General features: G+C 41.7%; 1 protein-coding gene across 1 annotated transcript in view; it reads right to left on the bottom strand.

Moving 5' to 3' along the window:
• Nucleotides 1–27,434, bottom strand: part of kcnh1a (potassium voltage-gated channel, subfamily H (eag-related), member 1a) — a 276,378-nt gene that overhangs the window by 140,308 nt on the left and 108,636 nt on the right. Inside the window, exons 9-10 of the mRNA XM_072266862.1 lie at nt 16,721–16,920; nt 14,901–15,153 (exon numbers count right to left, since the gene is read on the bottom strand). Coding sequence (XP_072122963.1) covers nt 14,901–15,153; nt 16,721–16,920 — 453 coding nt within the window. The remainder of the gene's footprint in view (nt 1–14,900; nt 15,154–16,720; nt 16,921–27,434) is intronic.

Genomic DNA, 27,434 nt, shown 5'->3' on the forward strand with positions numbered 1-27,434 from the left:
CATTTGGACAGCGCAAATGGGCCATGAGCCTAGAAGGTACTACTCATTTTTCTATCCACAGCAGAGGTGACTTAGATATGCAGTTGCATAGAGAAAAAAAAATCAAACTTTGTTGGTAGATAATAACATTAAAACTAAAAGTTAAGCCAATTATATTCATGAAGCCTACCCAATTAGATTACAGAAATGGAAAACTGGAGAGCCTCAACGATGCTCTGTCAAATTACTGTCCATGCACTAAATATGATAAATTAGTCCACAAACTCTTGCATTAGTATTACATTTATCATATCAATATTTCACAAAATTTTATGCATTTGTAGATTAAGTATTGCAGGGCAAGAAAACTGCTCCCCTCCTCTAAAAGATCCATACATAACATTGCACCATTGATTACTTTTTGTCCTGCTCTTCTCCATTAAACTCATTTTCCAAATCTTCCAATCCCCTTTCTTCAATCCATAATCATCATCTTCTGCAACTCTTGACACTCTCTGACACTTCAACAAAATTCCAGCATTCTGTCCCTAGTCATCAAAATAAGGTAGCATCTGGACATTCAAATTTTGGCTGTGATCAGCACATCAAACTCTCATCAATCAATATCCTTCTGTGCCTTGCTGAAAAGCAACTCACTTAAAGTAACTTGCATACAATTTTTTTTCCTACTGTTCTATCATCTCATGCTAATATCACATTCTCTTATTATTCAGTTCAGTATTTTACAAATAATATTTATTTATTTTCCAATGTCAGTCCTTCCCAAAAGATGCACATCAGTAATATCCTTCAGTTCTGATAAGGATTCCATTAACCAAACATCAAGTGTTTCATCTTCATGGATGAAACTATAAAATATTCATCTTCATCTGAACTACTCCCCCCACCCACTCAACATTGAAGGGGACCATTCACCCCATCAAATCTATGCTGGATTATTTTCCCTGTGAGCTACTCCCCCAACAATCCCATTAAATTCTGTCAAGAGAAAATTTACAAGAGAGGGCTTACATACTAGCCATTACATTTTTGGGTAATCAAAGCATCTGGGTGAAGCCCATGCAGGCCACAGAGAGCACATGTCAACTCTTCACAGACTGCACTAGAGATGAGGACTGAACCCAAATGGCTGGTGCTGCAAGGCAGCAGTTCTACTAGCTGCATCACTGTTAGATGGACTTGCTTCATTCGGTAGAAAATGAAACTACATTAACACTTGTAAAATAACATTCCTTTATTCCTGTCCTTCAGGTATATTTGATAACAAGTGGACTACACCACATATTCAAGGTATTTTTCCCAAGGGATCAGTCAAAAGACCTCAGTTAGTATGACTTTGCACAAAACTACAATAAAGGGGAAAAAATCTGATTTTAAAATCAAATGGTGCAGTACTGCAGTACACATCACTTTATAATTGAAAGCCAAAATATGTCATAGATGCTACTTGAAGCAAATTTGATCTGATTTGAATATACTGAATCATTTGGACACTCTAGGCTGATGCATGCAGAACTGAATTTTAAGTGGTAAAAGTACTGACCAAACCAATTATATTAGTTCATTATCACGCCAATCCTTGTGTCATCCTTTAGGAAGGTAATTAGCAATGCTAGAAACAGCAGATGAAGATCTATTTCCAGAAAACAATGGCATCAAATTCATGCTGAGGTAGGGGATGCAAGGCAAAGACTCAAAGGCAAACCAATAATGAGTAACTTAAGTACTTAAAAGGTAATCAATTGGGACTGCACATTTTCACTGACACAAACAAATGCAGAAATGAAAGTTTGGTGCATTGAACTGCTTAATACGAAGTCCCTTGAATTTAGTGGTTTCTTAGTCACTAACAGAATCCCGTGCAAAACACAGAAATGACTAGTGGCAATGGAATTTCAACTTTTATTAATTTGCTTTGCTAAAACATTTCAAACTAATAAACCCACGTTTAGACCATGATATTTAAATTACATGCATCTATTTTACTCTTATCCTTAGCTTACTTCAGTCATGGCCACCTCAGGCCAACGTCGGGCAGGCACTAGCGGAGCTAAGCAATGTAGTCAGCAGGCATGAAATTGTGCATCCTGATGAATTCACAATCACTGAGAGAGATTTCAATCAGGCCAGCTTGAAGAAATCTCTGAACAACTACCACCAACGTATCACCTGTGGAACCAGAGGAGCCAACACACTTGACCACTGTCATACCACCATCAAGAATGTTTAACTGCCATCCGATACCCACACTTTGGAAAGCCCTATCACCCAGCTGTACTCCTACTCCCAGAATACAGGCAGAGACTAAAGACTGCAGCACCAGTGGTGAGGACCAAGAAGGTATGGTCAAGGGAGGCAAAGGACAGCACTGAGTCAGAGGACTGGACAATATTCTGGGATTCATCTTCAAGTCTGTATGAATACGCCACAGTTATCAAGACCGATGTGGATGAGATGCATATTTGGGACATACTGGACACATCCATACTAAAAGCTGTGGATGAACCAAGAGATCTGCACTCTGCTGCAGGCTAGATCTGTGGCATTCAAGATCAGTGATCTAGAACTGTACAATAAGTCCAGGTACAACCTACAGAAGGCTATATTAAGGGTAAAAAAAAAATTCCATTTGAGGTTAGAGACAGAATCAGATGCACACCAGCTCTGGCAGGTTTTGCAGGCCATTACTTCCTACAAAGCAAAACCAACATCACGAATGGCTGTGATGCTCCATTCCCAGATGAGCTCAGTGCCTTTCATGCATGCTTTGAAAGGAAGAATAAAACTACACCCATGTGACTCACTGCAACATCTGGTGACCCTGGGATCTGTCTCGGAGGCTGACGTCAGAACATCTTTCAAGAAGGAAAAGCCCCACAAGGCATCAGGCTCTGGTAGCAGGGCACTGAAAACCGGTGCCAACCGACTGGCAAGAGTGTTTAAGGACACCTTCAATCTCTTACTCCTACAGCTGGTCTTCAAATGGGTGAAAATCACACTAATGCCCAAGAAGAGCAGGGTGGGCTGTCTCAATGACTATTGCTCAGTGACACTCACGTTTACTGTGAGGAAATGCTTTGAGAGGTTAGTCATGCCTAGAATCAACTGCTGCCTCAGTAAGGACCTGGACCTGCTGTAAAGTGCCTGTCGCCACAGTAAGTCTATGATAGATGCAGTCTCACTGGCTCCCCACTCTGCTTTGGATCACCTGGATAATAGTCAGGCTGCTGTTTATTGATTACTACTCAGCACTCAACATAATCATACACTCAGTTCTAATCAACAAGCTCCAAATTCTGGGCCTCTATATTTCCCTCTGCAACAGAATCTTTGACTTCTTCACTGGGAGACCACAGTCCATGCCAAATGGAAGTAGCATCTCCTCCTTGCTGGCAATCAACACTGGCACACCTCAAGGATGCGTGCTTAGTCCACTGCTCTACTCTCTCTACACCTACGATTGTGTGGCTAGGCACAGCTCAAACACCATCTATAAATTTGCTGATGACACAACTATTGTTGGCAGAATTTCAGATAGCAATGAGGAGGCACACAGGAGCAAGGTAGATCAGCTGATTGACTAGTGTCACAGCAACAACCTTGTACTCAGTGTCAGTAAGACCAAGGAATTGATTGTAGTCTACAGGAAGGGGAAGTCGAGGGATCACACACCAGTCCTCATGGAGAAATCAGAAGTGGAAAGGATGAGCAGTTTCAAGATCCTGGGAGTCAGCATCTCTAAAGATCTATCCTGGGCCCAACATAGTGATGCAATTACAAAGGAGGCACAACAGCGACTATATTTCATTAGGAGTTTGAGCTGAATTGGTATGTCACCAAAGACACTCGCAAATTTCTACAGATGTATTGTGGGGAGCATTCTTACTGGTTGCATCACCGTCTGGTATGGAGGGGGTCACTGCAGAGGGTCAGGAAAAGCTGCAGGAAGTTGTAAACTCAGCCAGCTCCATCATGGGCACTAGCCTTCTTAGCATCGAGAACTTCTTCAAAAGCCGATGCCTCAAATAGGCTGCACCCATCAAATGTTTACGTCACTATATACAACCGAGGGTTTAAGGACCCCCCCCCCCATCACCCATGACATACCTTCCTCGCATTGCTACCATCAAGAAGGTACAACAGCCTGAAGACACCCGCTCAGTCTTTCAGGAACAGCTTCTTCTCCTCCTCCATTAGATTTCTCAATGGACAATGAACCCATGAACACTACCTCAATACTTTCCCCCTTTTTGTACTACTTGATTAATTTCATTTTCTTTGTTTTATAAATACATACAGTAATTTATAGCTTTCATTATGTATTGCACTGTAGTGCTGCTGCAGAACAACAGGTTTCACAACAACCTAAATGAAGTGATATTAAACCTGATTCATGTTGTGGATTCTTGACCCACAAACTTAATGCACAGAAACATGCCAATGAAATAAAGAGGAGCTATGATATGGGTAAGGAAGTTATACATTATATTTATCCATCAATGTCTTAAGAAGATCATATTAACCTCCAGTCTTAAAATGCATGAAGGTTTGCTGTACCTGGATGATTTAATTGTTAACAAATAAACTCTTCTTGGGCTTCCAGCTGGGCACAAGTATTTATTATAACTGCCGTTTCTTTTTTTTTGGCGGTTTGCTGTACCTGGACAATTTAATTGTTAACAAATAAACTCTTCCTGGGATTCCAGCTGGGTACAAGTATCTATCATAACTACCATTTCTTTTTTTTTGGTGTGTGCCTGTGTGCGAGTCTGTGCGTGTGCGTCTGCGTGTCCGTGCGTGCCTCCGTGACGATGCCTTTTTCATGGCTTTTACAAGGCGCAAAGCAAGAGAGAGAGACTGTGTGGCGCACCACTCCTCACACAGACATTTTTGCAGTATTTTCCCTTTTTTATTTTTTACAGGGTCAAGTTGTGATCTCGACACTCAACCCAGCACGGATGGAAAGCGTACTCGGGAGCGGACCCGACGCTGATGTCGTTGCGCCACCAGCCGGCCCCTATAACCGACGTTTCAAGGACCAACTCTGCCTCTGAATGGTCTACTCTGAGCTTTGCCATTACAAGGGAGGTAAATTATAAAATGTCATCCATTGTAGTGTATGCTAAATATGTACACTTGTCTGGTTTTACGTAACAAATTATGGAGAAGACTATCTATATAAACCCATGAGATTTTGACATGTATCATCTTGAAACGCACATCAAGTGTTAATCGAGTGACAAGAATCACGTCAATTTTATTGCAGTAGTGTTATAATCTAGCTCGAATCTCACCTACAGTGCCAGCAGATTGTGGCTTAGAAACTGTGGTTCACTGGATCTATCCCTAAAGCTCAAAGCCAGCAGGTCCATTAGGAAAAGAAATAGGATATTAACTATAGGGTCTTGATCTATTATTCAAATGAGATAACAGCTGATGTGTAATTTAACACCAAATTTTCACCATTACTCTAATGTTCCTTACATTGCCATTAAACAAAATGTTTCGAGTAGCTCTGCTCCAGGACAGTAGTGGTTAGATCAGGCCTACAGGAGCTTCTGCTGATGAATCCACTGTCTCCAGCTACTAACAATTTTCTAATCAGTTCATTGAACTTGTCTTCAGTTCTTTGTGTGTCAAGTTTAGTTAGCAGTCTAATGGAGGACTTTATTAAATACCATCTGGTCCAAATAAATAACCTTCATTTCCACTCTTCAAATTAAATACAGCCAAGTTTGTCAAATATGACCCATAACCTATACATCCATGTAGGATCTGTAGATGAAGCTGAAAGTACTCAAGAAGAAAATAACAAGCAGGATAGAAAAAAGGAAAGTCAGTGGATGTTGTTCACTTGGATTTTCAGAAGGTCTTTGACAAGGTGCCACACACAAGGCTGCCTAACAAGATAAGAGCCCATGGTATTATAGGAAAGGTACTAGCACGGATAGAAGATTGGCTGAATGGCAGGAGGCAAAGAGTGGGAATAAAGGGGGCTTCTTCAGGTTGGCTGCCAGCAAATAATGGTGTTTCACAGGGGTCTGTATTTGGACCAATTCTTTTTATGTTGTACATCAATGATTTGGATGAATGATTTGGCTTTATGGCCATGTTTGCAGATGATACAAAGATAGGTGAAGGGGTAAGTAATGTTGAGAAGAGAGGGAGTCTGCAGCTGGATTTAAACAATTACCAAATCAAGTATCAATTGACAATTGGAAATGATACATTGAAACATTTTTTCATTGAAAATATTTCCTAAACTATTCACTAACTATCTGGGTCCACTACTTCACAATACAGGTATTATTGAACGCTTAACCACAGAAAAATCTAGCAATTTCACTCTAAGTACACAATATGAGCTTTCATATTTTATGTTTGACTGGTTGATTAGTTGCAAATTACAGATAAACTGTAAAGTAATGAAAATATCCTGGGTTGGCCACATAAGTCATGAGCTCAAACACGAGGAAATCTGCAGATGCTGGAAATTCAAGCAATGCACATAAAAAATGCTGGTGAACGCAGCAGGCCAGGCAGCATCTATAGGAAGAGGTACAGTCAACGTTTTGGGTCGAGACCCTTCGTCAGGACTAACTGAAAGAAGAGGCAATAAGAGATTTGAAAGTGGGAGGAGGAGGGGGAGATTCGAAATGATAGGAGAAGACAGGAGGGGGAGGGATGGAGCTAAAAGCTGGCTCTGTCTTCGAGCCTACTTCTTCGGCAAGGGCTCTCCCACCCCCACCGATGACCCCTTCTCCCGTCCTGAACCCTCCTCCTCTTCATGGACACCCTGCTCCCTGGTCTTCTGCCTGCTCTGGATCTCCTTATTGCTAACTGCCGACAGGACATCAACCGTCTCGACTTCACCGCACCTTGTCCCCATTCCAACCTCACTCCTTCCGAACGCTCTGCTCTCCACTCTCTCCGCACTAATCCTAACCTTATTATTAAACCCGCCGATAACGGTGGTGCTGTTGTAGTCTGGTGTACTGACCTCTACCTTGCCAAGGCACAGTGACAACTCGCGGATACCTCCTCTTATTTGCCCCTCAATCATAACCCCACTAAGAAGCACATTGTCTCCCACACCATCACCAACTTTATCAGCTCAGGGGATCTCCCATCCACTGCTACCAACCTTATAGTTCCCACACCCCGCACTTCCCATTTCTACCTCCTACCCAAGATCCACAAACCTGCCTGTCCAGGTAGACCCATTGTCTCAGCTTACTCCTGCCTCACCAGACTCATTTCTGCATACCTCGACACTGTTTTATCCCCCCTTGTTCAATCCCTTCCTACCTATGTTCGTGATACTTCTCACACTCTGATTTTTTTTCAATGATTTTAAGTTCCCTGGCCCCCACTGCTTTATTTTCACCATGGATGTCCAGTCCCTATATACCTCCATCCTCCACCAGGAAGGTCTCAAAGCTCTACGCTTCTTTTTGGATTCCAGACCTAACCAGTTCCCCTCTACCACCACTCTCCTCCGTCTAGCGGAATTAGTCCTTACTCTTAATAATTTCTCCTTTAGCTCCTCCCACTTCCTCCAAACTAAAGGTGTAGCTATGGGCACCCGTATGGGTCCTAGCTATGCCTGCCTTTTTCTTGGCTTTGTGGAACAATCTATGTTCCGTACCTATTCTGGTATCTGTCCCCCACTTTTGCTTCGCTACATCGATGACTGCATTGGCACTGCTTCCTGCACGCATGCTGAGCTCGTTGACTTCATTAACTTTGCCTCCAACTTTCATCCTGCCCTCAAGTTCACCTGGTCCATTTTCGACACCTCCCTCCCCTTTCTTGATCTTTCTGTCTCTATCTCTGGAGGCAGCTTATCCACTGATGTCTACTATAAGCCTACAGACTTTCACAGCTACCTGGACTATTCCTCTTCCCACCCTGGCTCTTGCAAAAATGCCATCCCCTTCTTGCAATTCCTCCGTCTCCGCCACATCTGCTCTCAGGATGAGGCTTTTCATTCCAGGACAAAGGAGATGTCCTCCTTTTTTAAAGAAAGGGGCTTCCCTTCCTCCACCATCAACTCTGCTCTCAAACGCATCTCTCCCATTTCACGCACATCTGCTATCACCCCATCCTCCCGCCACCCCATTAGGAATAGGGTTCCCCTTGTCCTCACCTACCACCCCACCAGCCTTCAGGTCCAACATATAATTCTCCATAACTTCCGCCACCTCCAACAGGATCCCACCACTGAGCACATCTTTCCCTCCCCCCCACTTCAGCTTTCCGCAGGGATCTCTCCCTACTCGATTCCCTTGTCCATTCGTCCCCCCCATCCCTTCCCACCGATCTCCCTCCCTGCACTTATCCTTGTAAGCAGAACAAGTGTTACACATGCCCTTACACTTCCTCCCTCACCACCATTCAGGGCCCCAGACAGTCCTTCCAGGTGAGGCAACATTTAACCTGTGAGTACGCTGGGGTGATATACTGCGTCCGGTGCTCCCGATGTGGACTTCTATATATTGGCAAGACCCGACGCAGACTGGGAGACCGCTTCACTGAACACCTACGCTCTGTCTGCCAGAGAAAGCAGGATCTCCCAGTGGCCACACATTTTAATTCCATGTCCCATTCCCATTTTGATATGTCTATCCACGGCCTCTTCTACTGTCAAGATGAAGCCACACTCAGGTTGGAGGAACAACACCCTATATTCCGCCTGGGTACCCTCCAACCTGATGGCATGAACATTGACTTCTCTAACTTCCGTTAATGCCCCACCTCCCCTTCATACCCCAACCCTTCTTTATTTACTTATTTCTCTCTCCTTTTTTTTCTCTCCCTCTGTCCCTCTCACCATAACCCCTTGCCCATCCTCTGGGCTCCCCTCCCCCTTTCTTCCTCCCTAGACCTCCCGTCCCTTCTCCAGCCTCGTATCCTTTTTGCCATTCAACTTTTAGCTCCATCCCTCCCCCTCCTGTCTTCTCCTATCATTTTGGATCTCCCCCTCCCACATTCAGATCTCTTACTATCTCCTCCTTCAGTGAGTCCTGATGTAGGGTCTCGACCTGAAACGTCAACTGTACCTCTTCCTATAGATGCTGTCTGGCCAGCTGCGTTCACCAGCATTTTTTATGTGTGTTGTAAGTCATGTGTTTCTTGGTTTCAATTGATAAGTTCACAACAGCTAAATCTCAGAGGAGGTGCTTGTTAACTATTGGGGCATGAACTGGATCAATAATATCTGTATAATTCCTGTGTGAAAATTAACACACAGATTTAAAGAAAAAACAAATGTGTTACTTATATGATACATAGATTACTAAAGGACCCAAGGCTGCAAAAGCAGAAAGAAAAATAACAGGACTATGTTCATTTATATAGATGTTTTCCCTGATTTTCGGGAGTGTTGTCCTCATTGAAGTTAGTGTTACTCAAGTACAACTCTTGGACAGAAGATTAGAAAAATCTTGAGACTTTTTTTCTTAAGGTCAGGCAGCATTTATTTTCTTTCCACAAATGCTGCCTGACCTGTAAATATTTCAACAGTTTCTGTTTTAGAATTTCAGCATTTGTAGATTTTTGGATTTTCCTTCTATACACTGGAACTTAGAGGACTGATAGGAAGACTGATACAAAGTTCTGAGCCATCTTGTCAGGGTGGATGATGCACCATCAATAACTCCAAAAGACTGGAAGTAGAGTAAATACTGAAAGGCTTTTATTCGCAGTAAAATGTGACCTCCAGCATGCTGAGTGTCTGCCCCTGGACTGAGAGGAGGAGCCAAGGCCCAATCGCCTTTATTCAGAGGAGCCACAGGGGCAGTCAGCAGAGGGACAGGTAACAGGTAACCCAGTTACAACATATATATATGGTTTACCACACTGGACAAAAACATGAGGAAAGTAACTGGTTATTTAAGTTAATGAAGAAGTGTTCTTCAACCCATACTCAGACAGTTTGGAAAATACTTCCTCAAGGGCAGCAGAAAGGATCTTCGAATACTCTGAAAGATTCTTGATAGCCAACAGAATGAAAGATGATCACATATAGATAGGAAGGCAGAGTTGAGGTTACAAACAGTCAATAATCTAATTAAATGCTGGAGTGGATTTGAAAGGCATAATCCTGTTCCTAATTTATATGCTTGTATTTTAGTCAGATCTCAAATGCCAAGATTACTTATTTCACACAGGAGTAAAAGCAGGGTAACCTTACAAATAACAAATTTACCACTAAATTAATCTTTAACTATTTTAATCACATCCATTTGAAAATAAAATTTAAAATCTAACACCCAAACGAAGGTTTAAGGTGTAGATGGAGACTTTCAAATGATTTCTGGTACAGGTACAAAATAGATCTTGGTATGATTCAGTGGGAGCTGATAACTGAGCAATACTACTTGAAGGCAATTTTTGTCTCTAGAAGGGGAAATGCAATTCTATTTACAATTAAATGTAGAAGTGATAGTTGGAGAATTTCTACAAGGTCATAGGTATTTCAGTCAGTGCTCTAGATGTCATTATGGAGCTGTACTTCTTAGCTACGGGAAAAAAAAAGTGTCAAGGCAAATATCTGTCAGCAGTAAGAGATGACACAACAAGTGAGCATCGTATTTCTGGCCTGGCTTAAAGCTGAAAGTCCTACGAACATTTGTGCTGTTCTGTTTATCTGTAGTGCCAGTATTAACAAGACCCCATCATTCTCCCATCCCAGTTAGTGACTGCCACTCATACCAAAGCTTTCTTCTGCTTCTACTTGCAAGTTCCAAGTCACAATGAGCCTCAAAATTATCACACAGATTTTCCCCTTCATCTGGTCACTTTTCTACACTGTCCAAATTATACTATGAAGTTGCTTCAAAACCTTTTAACTTGACACATTGTAACAATTGCTTTATTTATGCAGCCAAAAACAACACACAATACCAGGAAGTTCACAAGTCCACTATTCCTTTGAATACTGTGCCTATTAGTAGAGGCAACATTTGAATCCATAACGCAAAGCAATGTTCACACTGATCTATGGCATGTGATAATTCATTGTTTTGGCTATCTTATAATTTCTTTCATTTCTCATAGAACTTTTTCTTGAGTGCTCTTTTGAATTGCCACTGGTCTCTTCCAGCCTGATCACAAGTAACTAATCCACTTACTACACAGGACAAGGAACCCATGTCTCAGCTCTCCTGCAGTGACACAGATGTTAGCCTTGAGTAAATTATGGTTCTATACAATGCCCTCGTGGGCATTGTGCTTATTTTTGCAGGCATTTGTCCTCTTTGTTGAATGAAAGGCCAGTATTTAACATCAAGCAGACACAAGGGCCGTGGAATGAACAGTGAGAGAACCCATGTCTCAGCTCTCCTGCAGTGACACAGATGTTAGCCTTGAGTAAATTATGGTTCTATACTAACAATTTCTCAGTCTAATGTGTACTTTCTAGTTGGCAGTCCATGTCAGCATGTAGGATCCCACTTCTAATATGTTTGAGGTCACCAAGAAAGATACAGAAACAATGGAATCAGTGTGAAGAAGTTGTGAGTACTTTTAACCACAATATGCAGCAGGAACCTCAATACTGAAGGTATTGATGGAATCCTGGACTGTTGCCACTGTGGTTCTAAATGAGGACATCTTTTCCAACTTGTAAAATTATGGTAAATGGATAGGACTATGCAAACAATTTAACTCTTGTACTCCATTCTCATGCAGAGTACTAGCATTACAAAGATACTACCCCATACAAGTGACTGTAGCCTATCATGAGGACAGCACATTCTGAGTGAGTGAGCAGACACACTGATTTCAGCCTGGTTAAACTGCCATATCTACATCAAAAATACTGAAGACTGCAGCGCTCTGAAAACCACAGGTCTCAAGATCATCTACCGTTCCATCTCAAATGCCTTCATATGTAAACTCACCCGTTTAACATCTGGAATACCAGCATGTAGGAGTGCCAGATTAGGCAAGTAAGCACTCAGAACAGGGTATGAGCTTTGCATAAGTAGGAAACTTAGTCTTTGAGCTTGTTCGTCTCAAATAAAAACACACCATTGGGAATTGGTGCAGAGCTGACTCAGGCTGATGGTTCGACATGCCTGGTGTTGCGAGTACTGTAGTCACACTGATGTTGAACTTGGTGTCACTCTTCCACAGGGTGCAGGCAGCATGTTAGATTGCAAGCAGCAGGAAGCTTTCAACATCCCTCTGAATCCTCAGTGTTTTGCTGACCTTTCTGACACCGTGGTCAGGTGGCTGTAAGAAACGCCTTCTCTGGGGAGTAAAAATATTATGGAGCACGCTGCAGGCTATGAGAAATCTGGTGAGTCATTTCCACAGCAAAACAAATTGGTGGCCCTTAGCATCAGAATATCAACAGCTTTCTCAGCCTGTTTGAAGTTGGAGACTAGTAATTCATTGCACCTGCTTGGATCCATAAATACTTACCATGAACCACACACTTAACAGATCCACTTATCCAAATGCAAGTCAGACTGAAGAACACACTGGAGGAGAGGGGAGGAGGGTTAGTTAGGTGAAAATCAAGGACAGATATAGTATAAAAGCATTACTGCAAATGCCAGGAAAACTACTTTGCTTGTTACTGTACCCCAGCAAAAAGTCAAATGAACAGAGGATATTTCTTCTGATATTACCACAGAGTTTTAGATGTGAAGTATTCAAAAGTTGTATGCACATGTAGATAAACATTGTCCCATGTGTGGAAAGGCAGACATTCCACTGTAAAGCTCGATGTTCTGGCAACATTGCCTCCTTGAAGAAAGTGATGATTTTGTTAAGTGCCCACTTGTCACATCATTGACGCAGCAAATGGAGTTCTATTGACCAGAATCACTAATGCCACCTGCTCAAGGTTGGAATGACCCCTAAGTATACTCATCCAGCACTATAATGAGCTTCAAAGCCACAGGAAATAAAATGACAAATGGCAGGGTCACACGCTAGTGCAACAAAGCATCATGGTATCCCTGGTGAGTTCATCCGCCAGACATGCAGTTGCTCAGTTAATTTTGTATATTTGGTGCATTTTGAAATAATTCTAGCATCTGATTGTATTCCAATTTCTTCCAGCAACTGCAGACAGCCATAACCTGCCCTCAATTCAATCTGCTCCAAACACAACAGCACAACCATTTTGGTAAATATCTTGCACTGGAAATTAAAAGCTTTTCCACTACATACAGCACGGTCTGTGAGTTCAGGCCAGCAAAGGGCAGTTGGAGGACTGAGGTCTGCATGCCTCAGAGTCCAGGTACCAGTATGTGTGGTGGCTGCTCTCAGCTGTGTTTGTTGTTAACGCAGGAGATGACTTTCATTGTTTCAGTGTACGTGTGATAAGTAAATGCATTTCAATCAACGTCAGAACCTTAAATGGCACAGCCAGTCAAATGTTGCTTATATGTAGGAACTTAAGCCTATCACACAAGTGTAATTACAAAGAAAGTACGGCAGTACCTCTAATTCCTTAGAACTTTGAAAAGATTCAGTATGACATCTAAAATTTTGACAAATTTTGACAAAGCTGCCACCTGCACTGCAAAAGGTTTTCAGTTAATGGAAGTATAAAGAATGGCACTCCAATCAGTGCTAACCAACCAATTGTTCCACCAATCTAAGGCATATAGGCTCCAGCTAATTTTATCTCTAAAACTGTTGCTAAGGAATCTCACCTTGGACGTGAGACAGGAGATATTGTCAATTTGAAATCCAAAATTTAAAAGTAAATCTGAAGTGAATGAGTTCATAACCAGAGTCATGTGTGTATCTATGTGTGCATGCACTTTAAGATGCAACTCAAGACAACACAAAAGACGCAGTTAGTGAAGCTTTGCTTCCCAATTCCAGCAGCCACGTTTCAATCCTTCAGTGTTGCCCGAGGTGGAATTTTGCACTTTTCGCCAATGACCCCATGGATTTCCGACCACAGCCAAAAGTCATTCAGATCCATAGACCAATTGGCAGTAAACTACCCTTAGCATCTAGATGAGGGAGTAGAATCCAGACAGAATTGATGGCAGAGCAAGGAGAGTAAAACTAAAGCAACAAACAATCTGCTGGAGTAACCCAGTGGGCCAAACAGCTTCTGTGGGCTTTTCCAACGTGTGTTAATTTTGGGGTTAAAATACAATTCCATATGTTGTTCAACCTGCTGAGCTCCTTCAGCAGACTGCTTGCTGCTCCAGATTCCATCTGTTGTCTCCTGTGTCTCCAAAATAAAACTGGATTAGTGTGGAATTAGTATAAATGATGCCTGATGCTCAGCATGGACTCAATATGCGATATGTCTCCATAACATAAAGGACTTTGTGACCGTGTTTGACCAATATTTGTAAGCTTTGCCATTATTACAACAGAAAAATAGTCACTTCTAGCAAATCTGCTTTTGGATGTTTGTGCTGTTCCAAATCGTGTAATGTTTTCTACATTACTAGTTATGAGATGTGAGAAGTATTTAAATGGCTGTACAGGACATAAAGACAGACTGAGTTCATAAAAAGTGCTTTGTAATAGCATTTTGTTAGCTTTCTAATGTCAGATTCCCACCTTCCCAGCTCACTTACATTAAACCACTGCGTGCACAACTTTATTTTTAAAATAGATAAAAAAGCATTTACTGTTCGAACGTTCAAAACAAAATACTACTCTATGATACCATCAACAACCATTTTGGTTCAGTGCAGATTTAATTGATGCATTATGTAAAATTCTGTTTTACTGGCAATAAAGCCAATTGACAATTCTCAGATGTTCTTGATGTTTTAGTTTTCATAATGTATTCTATCATTAATCTTCAAAGCAAGCAAGTTACTAACAGTTTGACCCCTAAATAGTTTAATGTTAGTCTATCATCCACAAAAATTAATTTTAATCAATACCATATGTTCAAGTCTTACCTAGGATAGCAACAACTTCATCATCTTGAATTACTTCCAAGGACCCAGAAACCACAAAGCAAAGGTTGTCAACACTTTCGCCTGCGTGATATATTAAATCTCCTGGAGCGCTATGAATGGTCTGAAACTCCATTGCCAGAGCTCGTAAACAGCCGTCACTTGCGAGCCTAAAAGCAGGATGCTCTTTGAACACTTTACGATTTAGATGAACACAAATATCTGCACGCATATCCTTAGGACATATTTCTAGAACCTAAAATGGGAAAACAAAGACAAATAAATCAATTTGTAATTCATAACTTGTTCAGTTCAGTTGAAACTCTCTGGTCTGGCAACTCCTGTGGCCCAGCAGGTTTTGAATCTGTAGTACAGATCTATACTAATTAACTAATTCTAATTAAGACCAAATTGAGATCTAAAATTAACTAAGATCCATATTAAAGTTGCTGGTGAACACAGCAGGCCAGACAGCATCTCTAGGAAGAGGTACAGTCGACGTTTCAGGCAGAGACCAGCATCTGCAGAATTCCTGTTGTTTAAGATCCATATTAAACTGTTGCTAATGAACTTCCCAGTGCAACTTCTGCAATCTCAGCTGGAAACTGTCTCAGCCACCAGCTTTTCCGATTTAAGGAGTCTTCAGGTTCTGGAAATTTCTTAAAAACCTACATGACCCTGGGAATGTCTGCACTTAAAAAGAACAGTTCTCTTGTTCAGAGGAAGATGATGTGTAGTTTCTTAGGTCTGCATTTTCTGTGGTCCAATAACATACACATCACAAGGAAGCTAGACTAGAGAACACACATTTAGTAGATTTCACGCACTATAAAAACATATTACACCCAAACGTAATGGAACATATTGAACTATCTTTCCCATTATTGACAGTGCTGTTTTTTAAAACAGAATTGCAAAAAAGTCTAAAAATTGAAACATTTCTAGCAGTTGCATTAATATTTTAAAGACTAAACAGCATGATACAGATGATAATATCTTTAAAAATGTTAGTTTCTCTTAATCTCTCATATCTACATTCAGCCTGTGGGTTAGATCCAAAATTTGACAACAATACAGTGACTTATTCATGATGTATGTTCTAGAAAGAAATTACAACCAAAATCAAAGCCACTATTAGCAAACAAAACTTGCAATGGTAGATCTGTACCTCAACTGTACATAAGGAGGTGCGTAGTTTAATATTTAAACAATTGCTATTGGAATAATAGTTTACACATAAAATCGTGGAACCTGGTATTCTTGTAATTATGTTGAATATCTGAAGGTTTTCTTTGTCCTGTTGTCTTGCGAGTTCCATAATTGGGAAATGTTATAAATTACCTTTCATGACTATTTTAGATTATTTCACAAAATCAAGATCCACCGCTTTTTTTTATGGCTCTGGAGAATGTTTCCTTACTTATATTCAAATCAGTAATCTCTTTTCACTTTAAGGGTTCAAATCGGATATGAGGCTGCTGCAGGCAGAGATCTGGCTGAGTAAGTGAGAAATTACAACTTGGCGATTCATGATAGATGGTTGCAAGGATGCAATGCCCAGCAGGAAGCAAGGAATTAAGATTTGGAGTGTGTCAGTCAGAACAGGTGCCTAAAAGATACTCCATTTGATTTGGAGACCTAAAAGATGTGAGATTCATAAGTTGGCAATACAATTTATCCACAGCTGAGAGGATAGCCCTTTGCATTAATACACTTTGCTGTCTATAAAAATATATAATATACTAAGTAGTGATGACACCAATTTTATCAAAAGATATTATAAAGCAATAAAACTTATGCTTTCTTTTTGTTACTTTTTATACCTTTTCAGTATCAATTCCTTTTGACATTGACCAAGTTGAAACAATGTAGTCCATGACACGTTCACTCAAGCCTTTGGGCACCTGATAAAGCTTCAAAAAGTCTCGGACGCAGTTCAACATCTCGTGGTATCTGTTGCTGTTAGCATACATTTGTTGGAAGATCGTTGTCACATTACCAAATATGGTTGCATACAAGAGAGCTGCAAACAAAAGATAGCTTTTATAAGCAAATTTACAGTTATAAACCAACAGGGAAATAAAGGACAAAAATTGAACTTTGATACAGGTATCCCCTGCTTTTCGAACGTTCGCTTTACGAAACCTCGCTGTTATGAAAGACCTACATTAGTTATCTGTTTTCGCTAACAGAAGGTGTTTTCACTGTTACGAAAAAAAGCAGTGCACAATAAAAGGCAGCGCACGCCCCATGCAGCCAAGCTCCTCCCCCAGAACTGCATTCTAGCCAGCATTGCTTAAACACGAGCCTGTGAGCAGCCGTTAGCAAGAGGAGTTCTAAGGTATCGGAAATGCCTAAAAGAGCTCGTAAGGGTGTTACACTTAGCGTAAAACTAGACATAATTAAGCGTTTCGATCGTGGTGAATGAAGTAAGGGCAAAGTGAGGTTGGCTTGTGGAAGTTGACGAAGATGATGTTGAAGAGGCTTTGGCATCCCATGACCAAGAACTGATAGATGAAGAGCTGATGCAATTGGAAGAGGAAAGGATAACCATCGAAACTGAATGAGTAATGATAAAGTACGACTTTAATTTTGAAAGGGTACATCGGTTTAGGGGATATTTGCAGGATGGTTTGAGTGCTTACAAAGAACTGTATGATGGAAAAATGTGCGAGGCTCAGCAGTCAAGCAAGCCTTCCACATCAGCCACAGCAGACGACGAACCTCGACCTTCGACATCGAGGCAGGCAGTCATAGGAGAAGATAAGCTGCCTGCTCTAATGGAAAGAGACGACGATGAGATGACACCCAGGGTCCCACCACCCCAACACCCAGGCCACGGACAGATACCAATTCGCGGAGAATACAGCGGTAGCTGGGAGGCACACAGCACATCTTTAAGAAAAAAGCCGAAATAAACATGCTAATTAATTACGTGCCGGGCGGCACTTAACTAATTAGCATGTTTATTTCGGCTTTTTCCTTAAAGATGTGTTGTGTGCCTCCTGGCTACCGCTGCATGCTTCGCGGATCAGTATCGGTTTGCTGCCCGGAGGATGGGGGCCACTGCACCACTCAAACTCTGACGACCCAGCCTAACACACCACCATCAGTGTGCTCCGCACTTTCCCAATTCCGGTAAGTGATACTACACTGTACATACATTATTTCTACTTTATATCGGCTGTGTATTTTTATGTGTTGTTTGGTATGATTTGGCAGCTTCATAGCTTAAAGGTTACTGGAGAGCACTTGCGCCGTGTTTTTGTCGACGGTGCTCGCGTGAGTTTTTCGCTGCGGAGAACAGTTCAGGGCAATGATTGTGGAAAAGTACTTCTACTTTATATAGGCTGTATATTTATCATATCATTCCAATTTTACTATACGTTACTGTTATTTTAGGTTTTATGTGTTATTTGGCATGATTTGGTAGGTCATTTTTGGGTCTGCGAACGCTCACAAAATTTTCCCATGTAAATAAATGGTAATTGTTTCTTCGCTTTACGACATTCCGGCTTACGAACCATTTCATAGGAACGTTCCACCTTCGAATGGCGGGGGAAACCTGCATAGGAGCAAAGAGGTCCTTCTGCAGTTGTACAGGGCTCTGGTGAGACCACACCTGGAGTACTGTGTGCAGTTTTAGTCTCCAAATTTGAGGAAGGACATTCTTGCTATTGAGGGAGTGCAACGAGGTTCACGAGGTTAATTCCTGGGATGGCAGGACTGTCATATGTTGAAAGATTGGAGCTACTGGGATTGTATACACTGGAATTTAGAAGGATGAGAGGGGATCTGATTCAAACATGTAAGATTATTAAGGGATTGGACACAGTAGAGGCAGGAAACATGTTCCCAATGTTGGGAGGAGTCCAGAACCAGAGGCCACAATTTGAGAATAAGGGGTAAGCCATTTAGAACAGAGTTGAGGAAAAACTTTTTCACCCAGAGAGTTGTGGATCTATGGAATGCTCTGCCTCAGAAGGCAGTGGAGGCCAATTCTCTGGATGATTTCAAGAAAGAGTTAGATAGAGCTCTTAATGATAGCGGAGTCAAGGGATATGGGGAGAAGGCAGGAATGGGGCACTGATTGTGGATGATCAGCCATGATCACAGTGAATGGTGGTGATGGCTCAAAGGGCCGAATGGCCTACTCCTGCACCTATTGTCTATTATCTATTAAAATGTTGGATATCAAAAATTTGATTTCCAATATCCTGGTAACTGAACAATAGCTTTAGAGCTGTTGGAGATACAAGAGACTGCAGATGCTAGATTCTAGAACAAACTAATAGAAATTGTTGGAAGAATCAAGCAGATCAAGCAGTATCAGAGCGAGTCAATGTTTTGGGCTGAGGCCCAGCATCATTCCTGAGAGGCTCAGGAAGTGGATATTGAAACCTCACTCCCAAGCTGTTCTGATGACCCTTTGACAGTTAGAGAATTTAGAAACAATTCAAAGTGATTAAAACAAGAAAAAAATGAGAACACTTTTTAAAAACCCAAATTAACAGCAACAACAATAAAAAGAAAAAAAACACAACACTTCGTTAATCTCTGGCCTACATTTAAAGATACTCAGTTAGCATCTATATCAGTAAATTCTCAAGAAATTGGAATATTTTATTTAGGAATAATAAAAAATGTACAAAAGGTTTTCCCATACACAGTGCATTGTGAGCAAATTCCACCTTTGGAAATTTCCCTCAATACACACAGTTATTACACTTTTAATTACAGGTGGTGATTATATACATAGCTTCACATTATGGCATAACAATGGTTAAAGAAGCAGATTCGATACACACTGAGCAGCTATGCTCAATATTGCATTGAAGCAACATATATAAGCTTATTGACTTCTAATTAAATAAAACTCTGCACTTAAATAGAGAAATAGCTCCAGTCTGAGAAACATCATTACTTTTCTGAGCGAGGTTGGAGGTGACATCAGACTCAAGACAACTCTGGCAGGATTTGCAAGACATTACTTCCTACAAAGCAAAACCCAAAAGCATGAATGGCAGTGATGAGCTCAATGCCTTCTATGCCCACTTTGAAAGAGAGAATATAGCTACAGCTGCGAAGATCCCTGCTGTACCCAGTGACCCTGAGATCTCTATCTCGGAGGCCAATGTTAGGCTGTCTTTAAGGAAGATATACTCTTGCAAGGCAGCAGGCCCCAGTGGGGTACCTGGTAAGGCTCTGAAAACCTGTGCCAACCAACTGATGGGAGTATTCAAAGACATTTTAAATCTCTCACTGCTACAGCTGGAAGTTCCCACTTGCTTCAAAAAGGCAACAATTATACTAGTGCCTTAGAAGTGTAGTATGAACTGCCTTAATGACAATTGCCCAGTAGCACTCACATCTACTGTGATGAAGTGCTTTGAGAGGTTGGTCATGGCCAGAATGAACTCCTGCCTCAGCAAGGACCTGGACTCACTGCAATTTGCCTACTGCCACAATAGGTCTACAGCAGACGCAATTTCAATGGCTCCCCACACAGCCTTAGATCACCTGAACAATACAAACACCTATGTCAGGATGACTATAGCTCAGTGTTTAACACTTCATTCCCATAGTCCTGATTGATAAGCTACAGAACCTGGGCCTCTGTACCTCCCTCTGCAACTGGAACCTCAACCTCCTAACCAGAAGACCACAATCTGTGCAGATTGGTGATAACATCTCCTCCTCACTGACTACCAACACTGGCGCACTTCAGGGGTGTGTGCTTAGCCTACTGCTCTACTCTCCCTATACCCATGACTGTGTGGCTAGGTATATCTTAAATACCATCTATAAATTTGCTGATGATGCAACCATTGTTGGTAGAATCTCAGATGGCATCGAGAGGGCGTACAGGAGCAAGATATATCAACTAGTGGAGTGGTATCACAGCAACAACCTTGCACTCAGTGTCAGTAAGACAAAACAGCTGATTGTGGACTTCAGAAAGGGTAGGATGAGGTCACAGGAGCCAATCCTCATGGAGGGATCAGAAGAGGGAGAGTGAGTGATTTCAAGTTCCTGGGTATCAAGCTCTTTGAGGATCTAACCTGGTGCCAACATATCGATGCAGCCATAAAGAAAGGAAGAGAGTGGCTATACTTTATTAGTAGTTTGAAGAGATATGGTTTGTCAACTAAAACACACAAAAACTTCTATAGATGTACCATGGAGAGCATCATTGTCTGGTATGGGGGGGGGGGGGGTGGCGGGGAGCTTCCGCACAGGACTGAAAGAAAGTTGTACAAAAAGTCAGCTCCATCTTGGGTACTAGTCTCCATAGTACCCAAGTCATCTTATAATCATATAACAATTACAGCACGGAAACAGGCCATCTCGGCCCTTCTAGTCTGTGCCGAACGCTTACTCTCACCTAGTCCCACTGACCTGCAACCTGCACTCAGCCCATAACCCTCCATTCCTTTCCTGTCCATATAGCTGTCCAATTTTTTTAAAATGACAATATTGAACCTGCCTCTACTACTTCTACTGGAAGCTCATTCCACACAGCCACCACTGAGTAAAGAAGTTCCCCCTCATGTTACCCCTAAATTTTTGCCCCCCAACTCTCAACTCATGTCCTGTTTGAATCTCCCCTACTGTCAATGGAAAAAGCCTATCCACATCAACTCTATCTATCCACCTCATGATTTTAAATACCTCTATCAAGTCCCCCCTTAACCTTCTACGCTCCAACGAATAAAGACCTAACTTGTTCAACCTTTCTCTGTAACTCAGGTGCTGAAACCCAGGTAACATTCTAGTAAATCTTCTCTGTACTCTCTCTATTTTGTTGATATCTTTCCTATAATTTGGTGACCAGAACTGTACACAATACTCCAAATTTGGCCTCACCAATGCCTTGTACAATTTCAAGATTACATCCCAACTCCTATACTCGATGCTCTGATTTATAAAGGCCAGCATACCAAAAGCTTTCTTCACCACCCTATCCACATGAGATTCCACCTTCAGGGAACTATGCACCAATATTCCTAGATCACTCTGTTCTACTGCATTCTTCAATGCCCTACCATTTACCGTGTATGTCCTATTTTGATTAGTCCTACCAAACTGTAGCACTTCACACTTATCAGCATTAAACTCCATCTGCCATCTTTCAGCCCAGTCTTCTAAGTGGTCTAAATCTCTCTGCAAGCTTTGAAAACCTGCTTCATTATCCACAACGCCACCTACCTTAGTATCATCTGCATACTTACTAATCCAATTTACCTCCCCATCATCCAGATCATTAATATATATGACAAACAACATTGGACATAGTACAGATCCCTGAGGCACACCACTAGACACCGGCCTCCAACCTGACAAACAGTTATCCACCATTACTCTCTGGCGTTTCCCATCCAGCCACTGTTGAATCCATTTTACTACTTCAATATTAATACCCAACAATTGAACCTTCCTAACTAACCTGCTGTGTGGAACCTTGTCAAAGGCCTTACTGAAGTCCATATAGACAACATCCACCGCATCACCCTCATCAACGTTCCTAGTAACCTCTTCAAAAAATTTAATAAGATTTGTCAAGCGTGACCTTCCACGCACAAATCCATGTTGACTGTTCCTAATCAGACCCTGTCTATCCAGATGATTATATATACCATCTCTAAGAATATTTTCCATTAATTTACCCAACACTGACGTCAAACTTACAGGCCGATAATTGCTAGATTTACTCTTAGAACCCTTTTTAAACAATGGAACAACATGAGCAATATGCCAATCCTCCGGCACCATCCCCGTTTCTAACGACATTTGAAATATTTCTGTCAGAGCCCCTGCTATTTCTACAGTAACTTCCCTCAAGGTCCTAGGGAATATCCTGTCAGGACCCGGAGACTTATCCACTTTTATATTCCTTAAAAGCGCCAGTACTTCCTCTTCTTTAATCATCATAGTTTCCATAACTTCCCTACTTGTTTCCCGTACCTTACACAATTCAATATCCTTCTCCTTAGTGAATCTTCAAGGCATAGTGCCTCAGCAAGGTGAAGTCCATAATTAAGGACTCCTATCACACAGGGCATGCCCTCTTCTCATTGCTACCATTAGAAAGGAAGTACAGAAGCCTGAAGGCACACACTCAGCAACTCAGGAACAGCTTCTTCCCCTCCGCCAGGACATTGAACATTGGATTCCTAAATGGATGTTGAACCCATGAGCACTACCTTACTTTTTTCTTATTTCTGTTTTTGCACTATTTCTAATCTATTCAATATACATGTACTTATTTGTTTCATTTCTATGTTATCATGTATTGCAATGAACTGCTGCTGCATCTCAACCCTCATGTCAGCACTCTGACAACACAGCAAACCCTTAGCTTAGATTTTGTGAAATTTACATCCTGAATCTATTTGACCAAAGTCATTACATCAGGCTCATACCTCAGCAACAGATTAACATTGTGTGTTGTCACATATCACTTTCAATCCCACTTTCTCACATAAATTGACTTATTTCACAAATATTATTAAAATTTACCAAGCTGCTGTATTTGGATGCAATTTACTCTTTCCAGATTTCAAAGTAGTCTGAACAGATTTGGAAGAAGAAATAGATTCAGTGCTTTTTTACTGGGAGCTTTTGAGAGTCAGTAAAATGACACCTATGGCATGTGTACACACTTTGGACACAAGTCACAGTCGGTATCATGTTGAAGAAGGTACTGGCACATTGTCAAAAGACACAGCATTTACTGCCCAAGGAATGGATCCATCCTGTCCAGACTCACTACCTTTGCAGCCCCACTTCATTCCTCTCCAGCCACTGACAGAACCAGCCGCCCTGCCAATAGGTTAATCAACAATCCTTGATGGCTGTATTCTATAAAAGAAGCAACCCATAATATCGCTAGAGAAAGCATCTGGAGACCAACCGGAACATTTTATACATTGCAACTGAAAATTCTAGGTGAGACCTGATCCCCTTTTGCCCCACCAATACAAGATCATGACAGGCCATAGTATCAGGGCCCAACGAAGTCAAGATAACTAGAGACCAGACAGCTGAGACCAAAGATAAGTTGACCAGATCCAGGTCCAATCACCCGGGCCCAATGTTGATAATCAGGTCCAAATTCAGCTCCAAAACCAGGTGTACTGCACGAATGGGCATGTGAACTGCAGAACTGATACAATACGGGCAGCCACAGGACTGACACTGCATACCCTACTAGTGGGCATGGTTCCATCATTGTACATAACTGGGATATGCCAAGTGGAAAGGAACATCTTGAACGCCGTGAGTGAAGAAGCATAGATACAACACATGGATTATCTGGTCCTAGAAATAGTTTGTAAATTTGGCTTTCCCCACACACTATTTGGGCACCAATGTGATTTAGGCACCCATGACTCATTCGAAAGACGCTCAGCAGGCACAGCAGGAATCAATTGGACGCAAATGCCGGCATTTTGTTTATTGCTGCAACTAACACCTCCTCAGATATACACAACTGATCATACACTCAGCTTCTGCACTGTCCTTTCCCAAAGGCAGCAGTGTAGCTGATAATTAACTTTCTGCAGAGGAAACTGGTGGATAATTTCATCCAACAACCTTGTGCACGAGGACCTGACTGCAGAGGCCCACAGCATCTAACATCTTCTCAGCGTGGACAGCAGCAGGCTAGGCTGGCTGGCTGGCTGGCTGGTTGGTTGGCATGCAATAATAAGGAACTGTGGGAGGAGCAAGAGGATGTTGTCTTCCTGTGCCAGGACAGTACTTATGCCTCCCATGAATAGCTTCCATTCCTGCCTTCACCACTTCACTCTAACTTGTTACTGCTGACTGAAGTCATAAACAACATTGTTTCACAACAGATATGAATATGGGTCACTAAATATTATATAAAATTATTTGAGTGGAGAGCTCATCTTAGTTGCATTGCTGGCAACATGTGCAATTTGTGACATTTACGTCTCTGCCAAGTGCCTGCTGGTCCATTTACGTCTCTGCCAAGTGCCTGGAAGATCCAATTCCTGCTTCCTTCGATATGTGACATGTCATATGAAATGGGCAATCGTGGTCTTTCCATGACCATGACTGCTCTTGGCAATTTTTTCTACAGAAGGGATTTGCCATTGCCTTCTTCTGGGCAGTGTCTTTACATTATCAATACTCTTCAGAGATTGAATGCCTGGCATCAGTGGTAGCATAACCAGGACATGCACCAGCTGCTCATACGACCCTCCACCACCTGCTTTCATGGCTTCACGTGACCCTGATCAGGGGGCTAAGCAGATGCTACACCTCGTCCAACTGTACGCTAGCAGAGGGAAAGAGCACCTCACACCTCTTTTGCTAAAGACAGATCTCCACTCCATCACCCAAATTCCAGATTAAGAGAGGTTTTGATAGCTGAGTGATTAGGGATGGAGAATTGACAATTGCTTACAAACAAGTTCCAGTCCTCAGGGCTAGACATTTGGCATTAAGTTCTATAGCTACCCACTCCTAGAGCCTCCCTGTGGACACTGGGCAACACACATCTCCACCAAGTCTTGAAGTGTAGAGACTGAAGCCACACTGCAGCTCTTTCCCATTCCTCCCACAATTACTGTGGTTGTAGGTTCTGCCACTTCTCCAGCCACAATGCATCCATTGCATTAAACAGCATAAGCTTTAATTTGTGCAAACTCTAGGCCCCAATGGATGCAAAAGCTGAGAGAATGATTATTGTTATCCAAATTGGAGAACCAGAGAAAGGATAATGAGACTGAAATGAGACCAGTGAGTGAGTTTGGGCTGCTGCAAATTAGACCAAACCTATCCCAACAAGGCATTCCTATCCAAGTGTCATTAGGTGGTCCTTCTGATCATTTACCACAATATAAATGAAAAAAAAAATCCACGAAAATTTGAGTTTCACTTTGCACTCAGTAGCTGCAATGAATTTGATAATTTTATAAAGAGCTCCAAAATTAGTAAAAAATTATATTTTGAGAATATGATTATTAGTTGTGAGAGATACAAGCATTCAGCCAATAGATGCAGATATGACACTAGAAACACATCACCACAAAAGACATTCGAAATTTCAAAAGAGTTCAAAGCCAGGTTGATGGCCAAGAAAACCTCTTCTCACTGCTGCAAAATATCAGGAATCTATTAAGGCACAGAGTTGGAATGTCAAATTTGTCTATACTTCAGCTTTGCTAACTATGATTCTGGCAGTCTATAGTGTCCCTTGAAGTTTCATCAAATCAGATGGCATGGTTTGGTGCTCCAGGATCCCTATTCCAACAGAATCGAGCCTCCAGCAGAATTACTGGCAAACAGCTTGAGCAAGCAATTTCTACATCTGGTACCATTCATGTGGAACTTGCACATTAGGCTGTGATCATGTACAGTTTGCCCAGATGCAGAGTTTCTTTATCTCAAGGACAAAGAAACGTTGGTTGCTAGATTAATTGCCTATTGTAAAACTTCCAGCAATGTATGTGGGTTCAAAGTTTGAAGTATATTTACTGTCAAAGTACGTATACTACATAAAACCTTGAGATTCATCTCTTTGCGGGCAGCCACAAAACAAGGAAACACAATCGAACTGTTTATATTAAAAAACACACACACACAAAGACCGTCAAACACCCAATGTGCGATAAAAGGAACAAATTGTGCAAACAATAAAAGAGTAAACAAATAACACACAGAATACGAATCGCAGAGTCCCCAATGTTAAGTCCACAGCCGCAGAGCCGGTTCAGGCCAGAGCTGCATAGTCATTTCAGCACTGCAGCAAGTAAACCTCACAGAGGAGGGAGCTGAACACCAGCTCATCCTTCACCCTCAGCCTTGATCTCTTTAATCTGGCTCATTGCTTAGATCAGCCAAATATTGCTTCATTTTTCACTCTTGGGCCCAGCTCTGCCACTTCAATCAGGCATCCACACCAGCATTGGGTCTATATCTGTCTATGTCTTGCTTAAATAAGTGTGTATCTAACGTCCTCTTAAAATAATAATTGTATCTGGCAACTCTATCTCCTCTGGCAGCAGGTTCCAGATATCAACCAGTGTGTTAAAAAAAAAACCTGAAATCTACTTAGACTTGTTCCTTTTATCTTAAACCTACATCCTCTTATTTTTGATAGCTCTAACATGGGAAAAGATTCTGATTCCTACTCGTCTATTTTTGTCCCTCTCTGTCAGCCTCCTTTACAGCAGGAAAAGCAAGACCAAACCAGTCAATCTCTCCATGTAACCAAATACCCAATTCAGGTAACTTCCTGATCAATCTCTCCCACACACTCGCATCCTTCCTCTTGTGAAGCAACTGGAGCTGCAAATGTGGCCAATTGGCATTTTGTAAAGTTGCACAGAAATTTGAACTTGTATATTTGCTGTTCAAACCTACAATGGCAAGCTTCCTGTGTGCCTTCATTGCCCTAACAATCAGTCAGGGAGATATTGACTTGAACCTCAAAGACACTCTGCTCATCAACTATTCACTGCATACTTAATTACTAATCAGGCATCCTACACTCACGTCCAGATT

This window comes from Mobula birostris, chromosome 8, assembly GCF_030028105.1.
Source record: "Mobula birostris isolate sMobBir1 chromosome 8, sMobBir1.hap1, whole genome shotgun sequence".
Taxonomy (NCBI): domain Eukaryota; kingdom Metazoa; phylum Chordata; class Chondrichthyes; order Myliobatiformes; family Myliobatidae; genus Mobula; species Mobula birostris.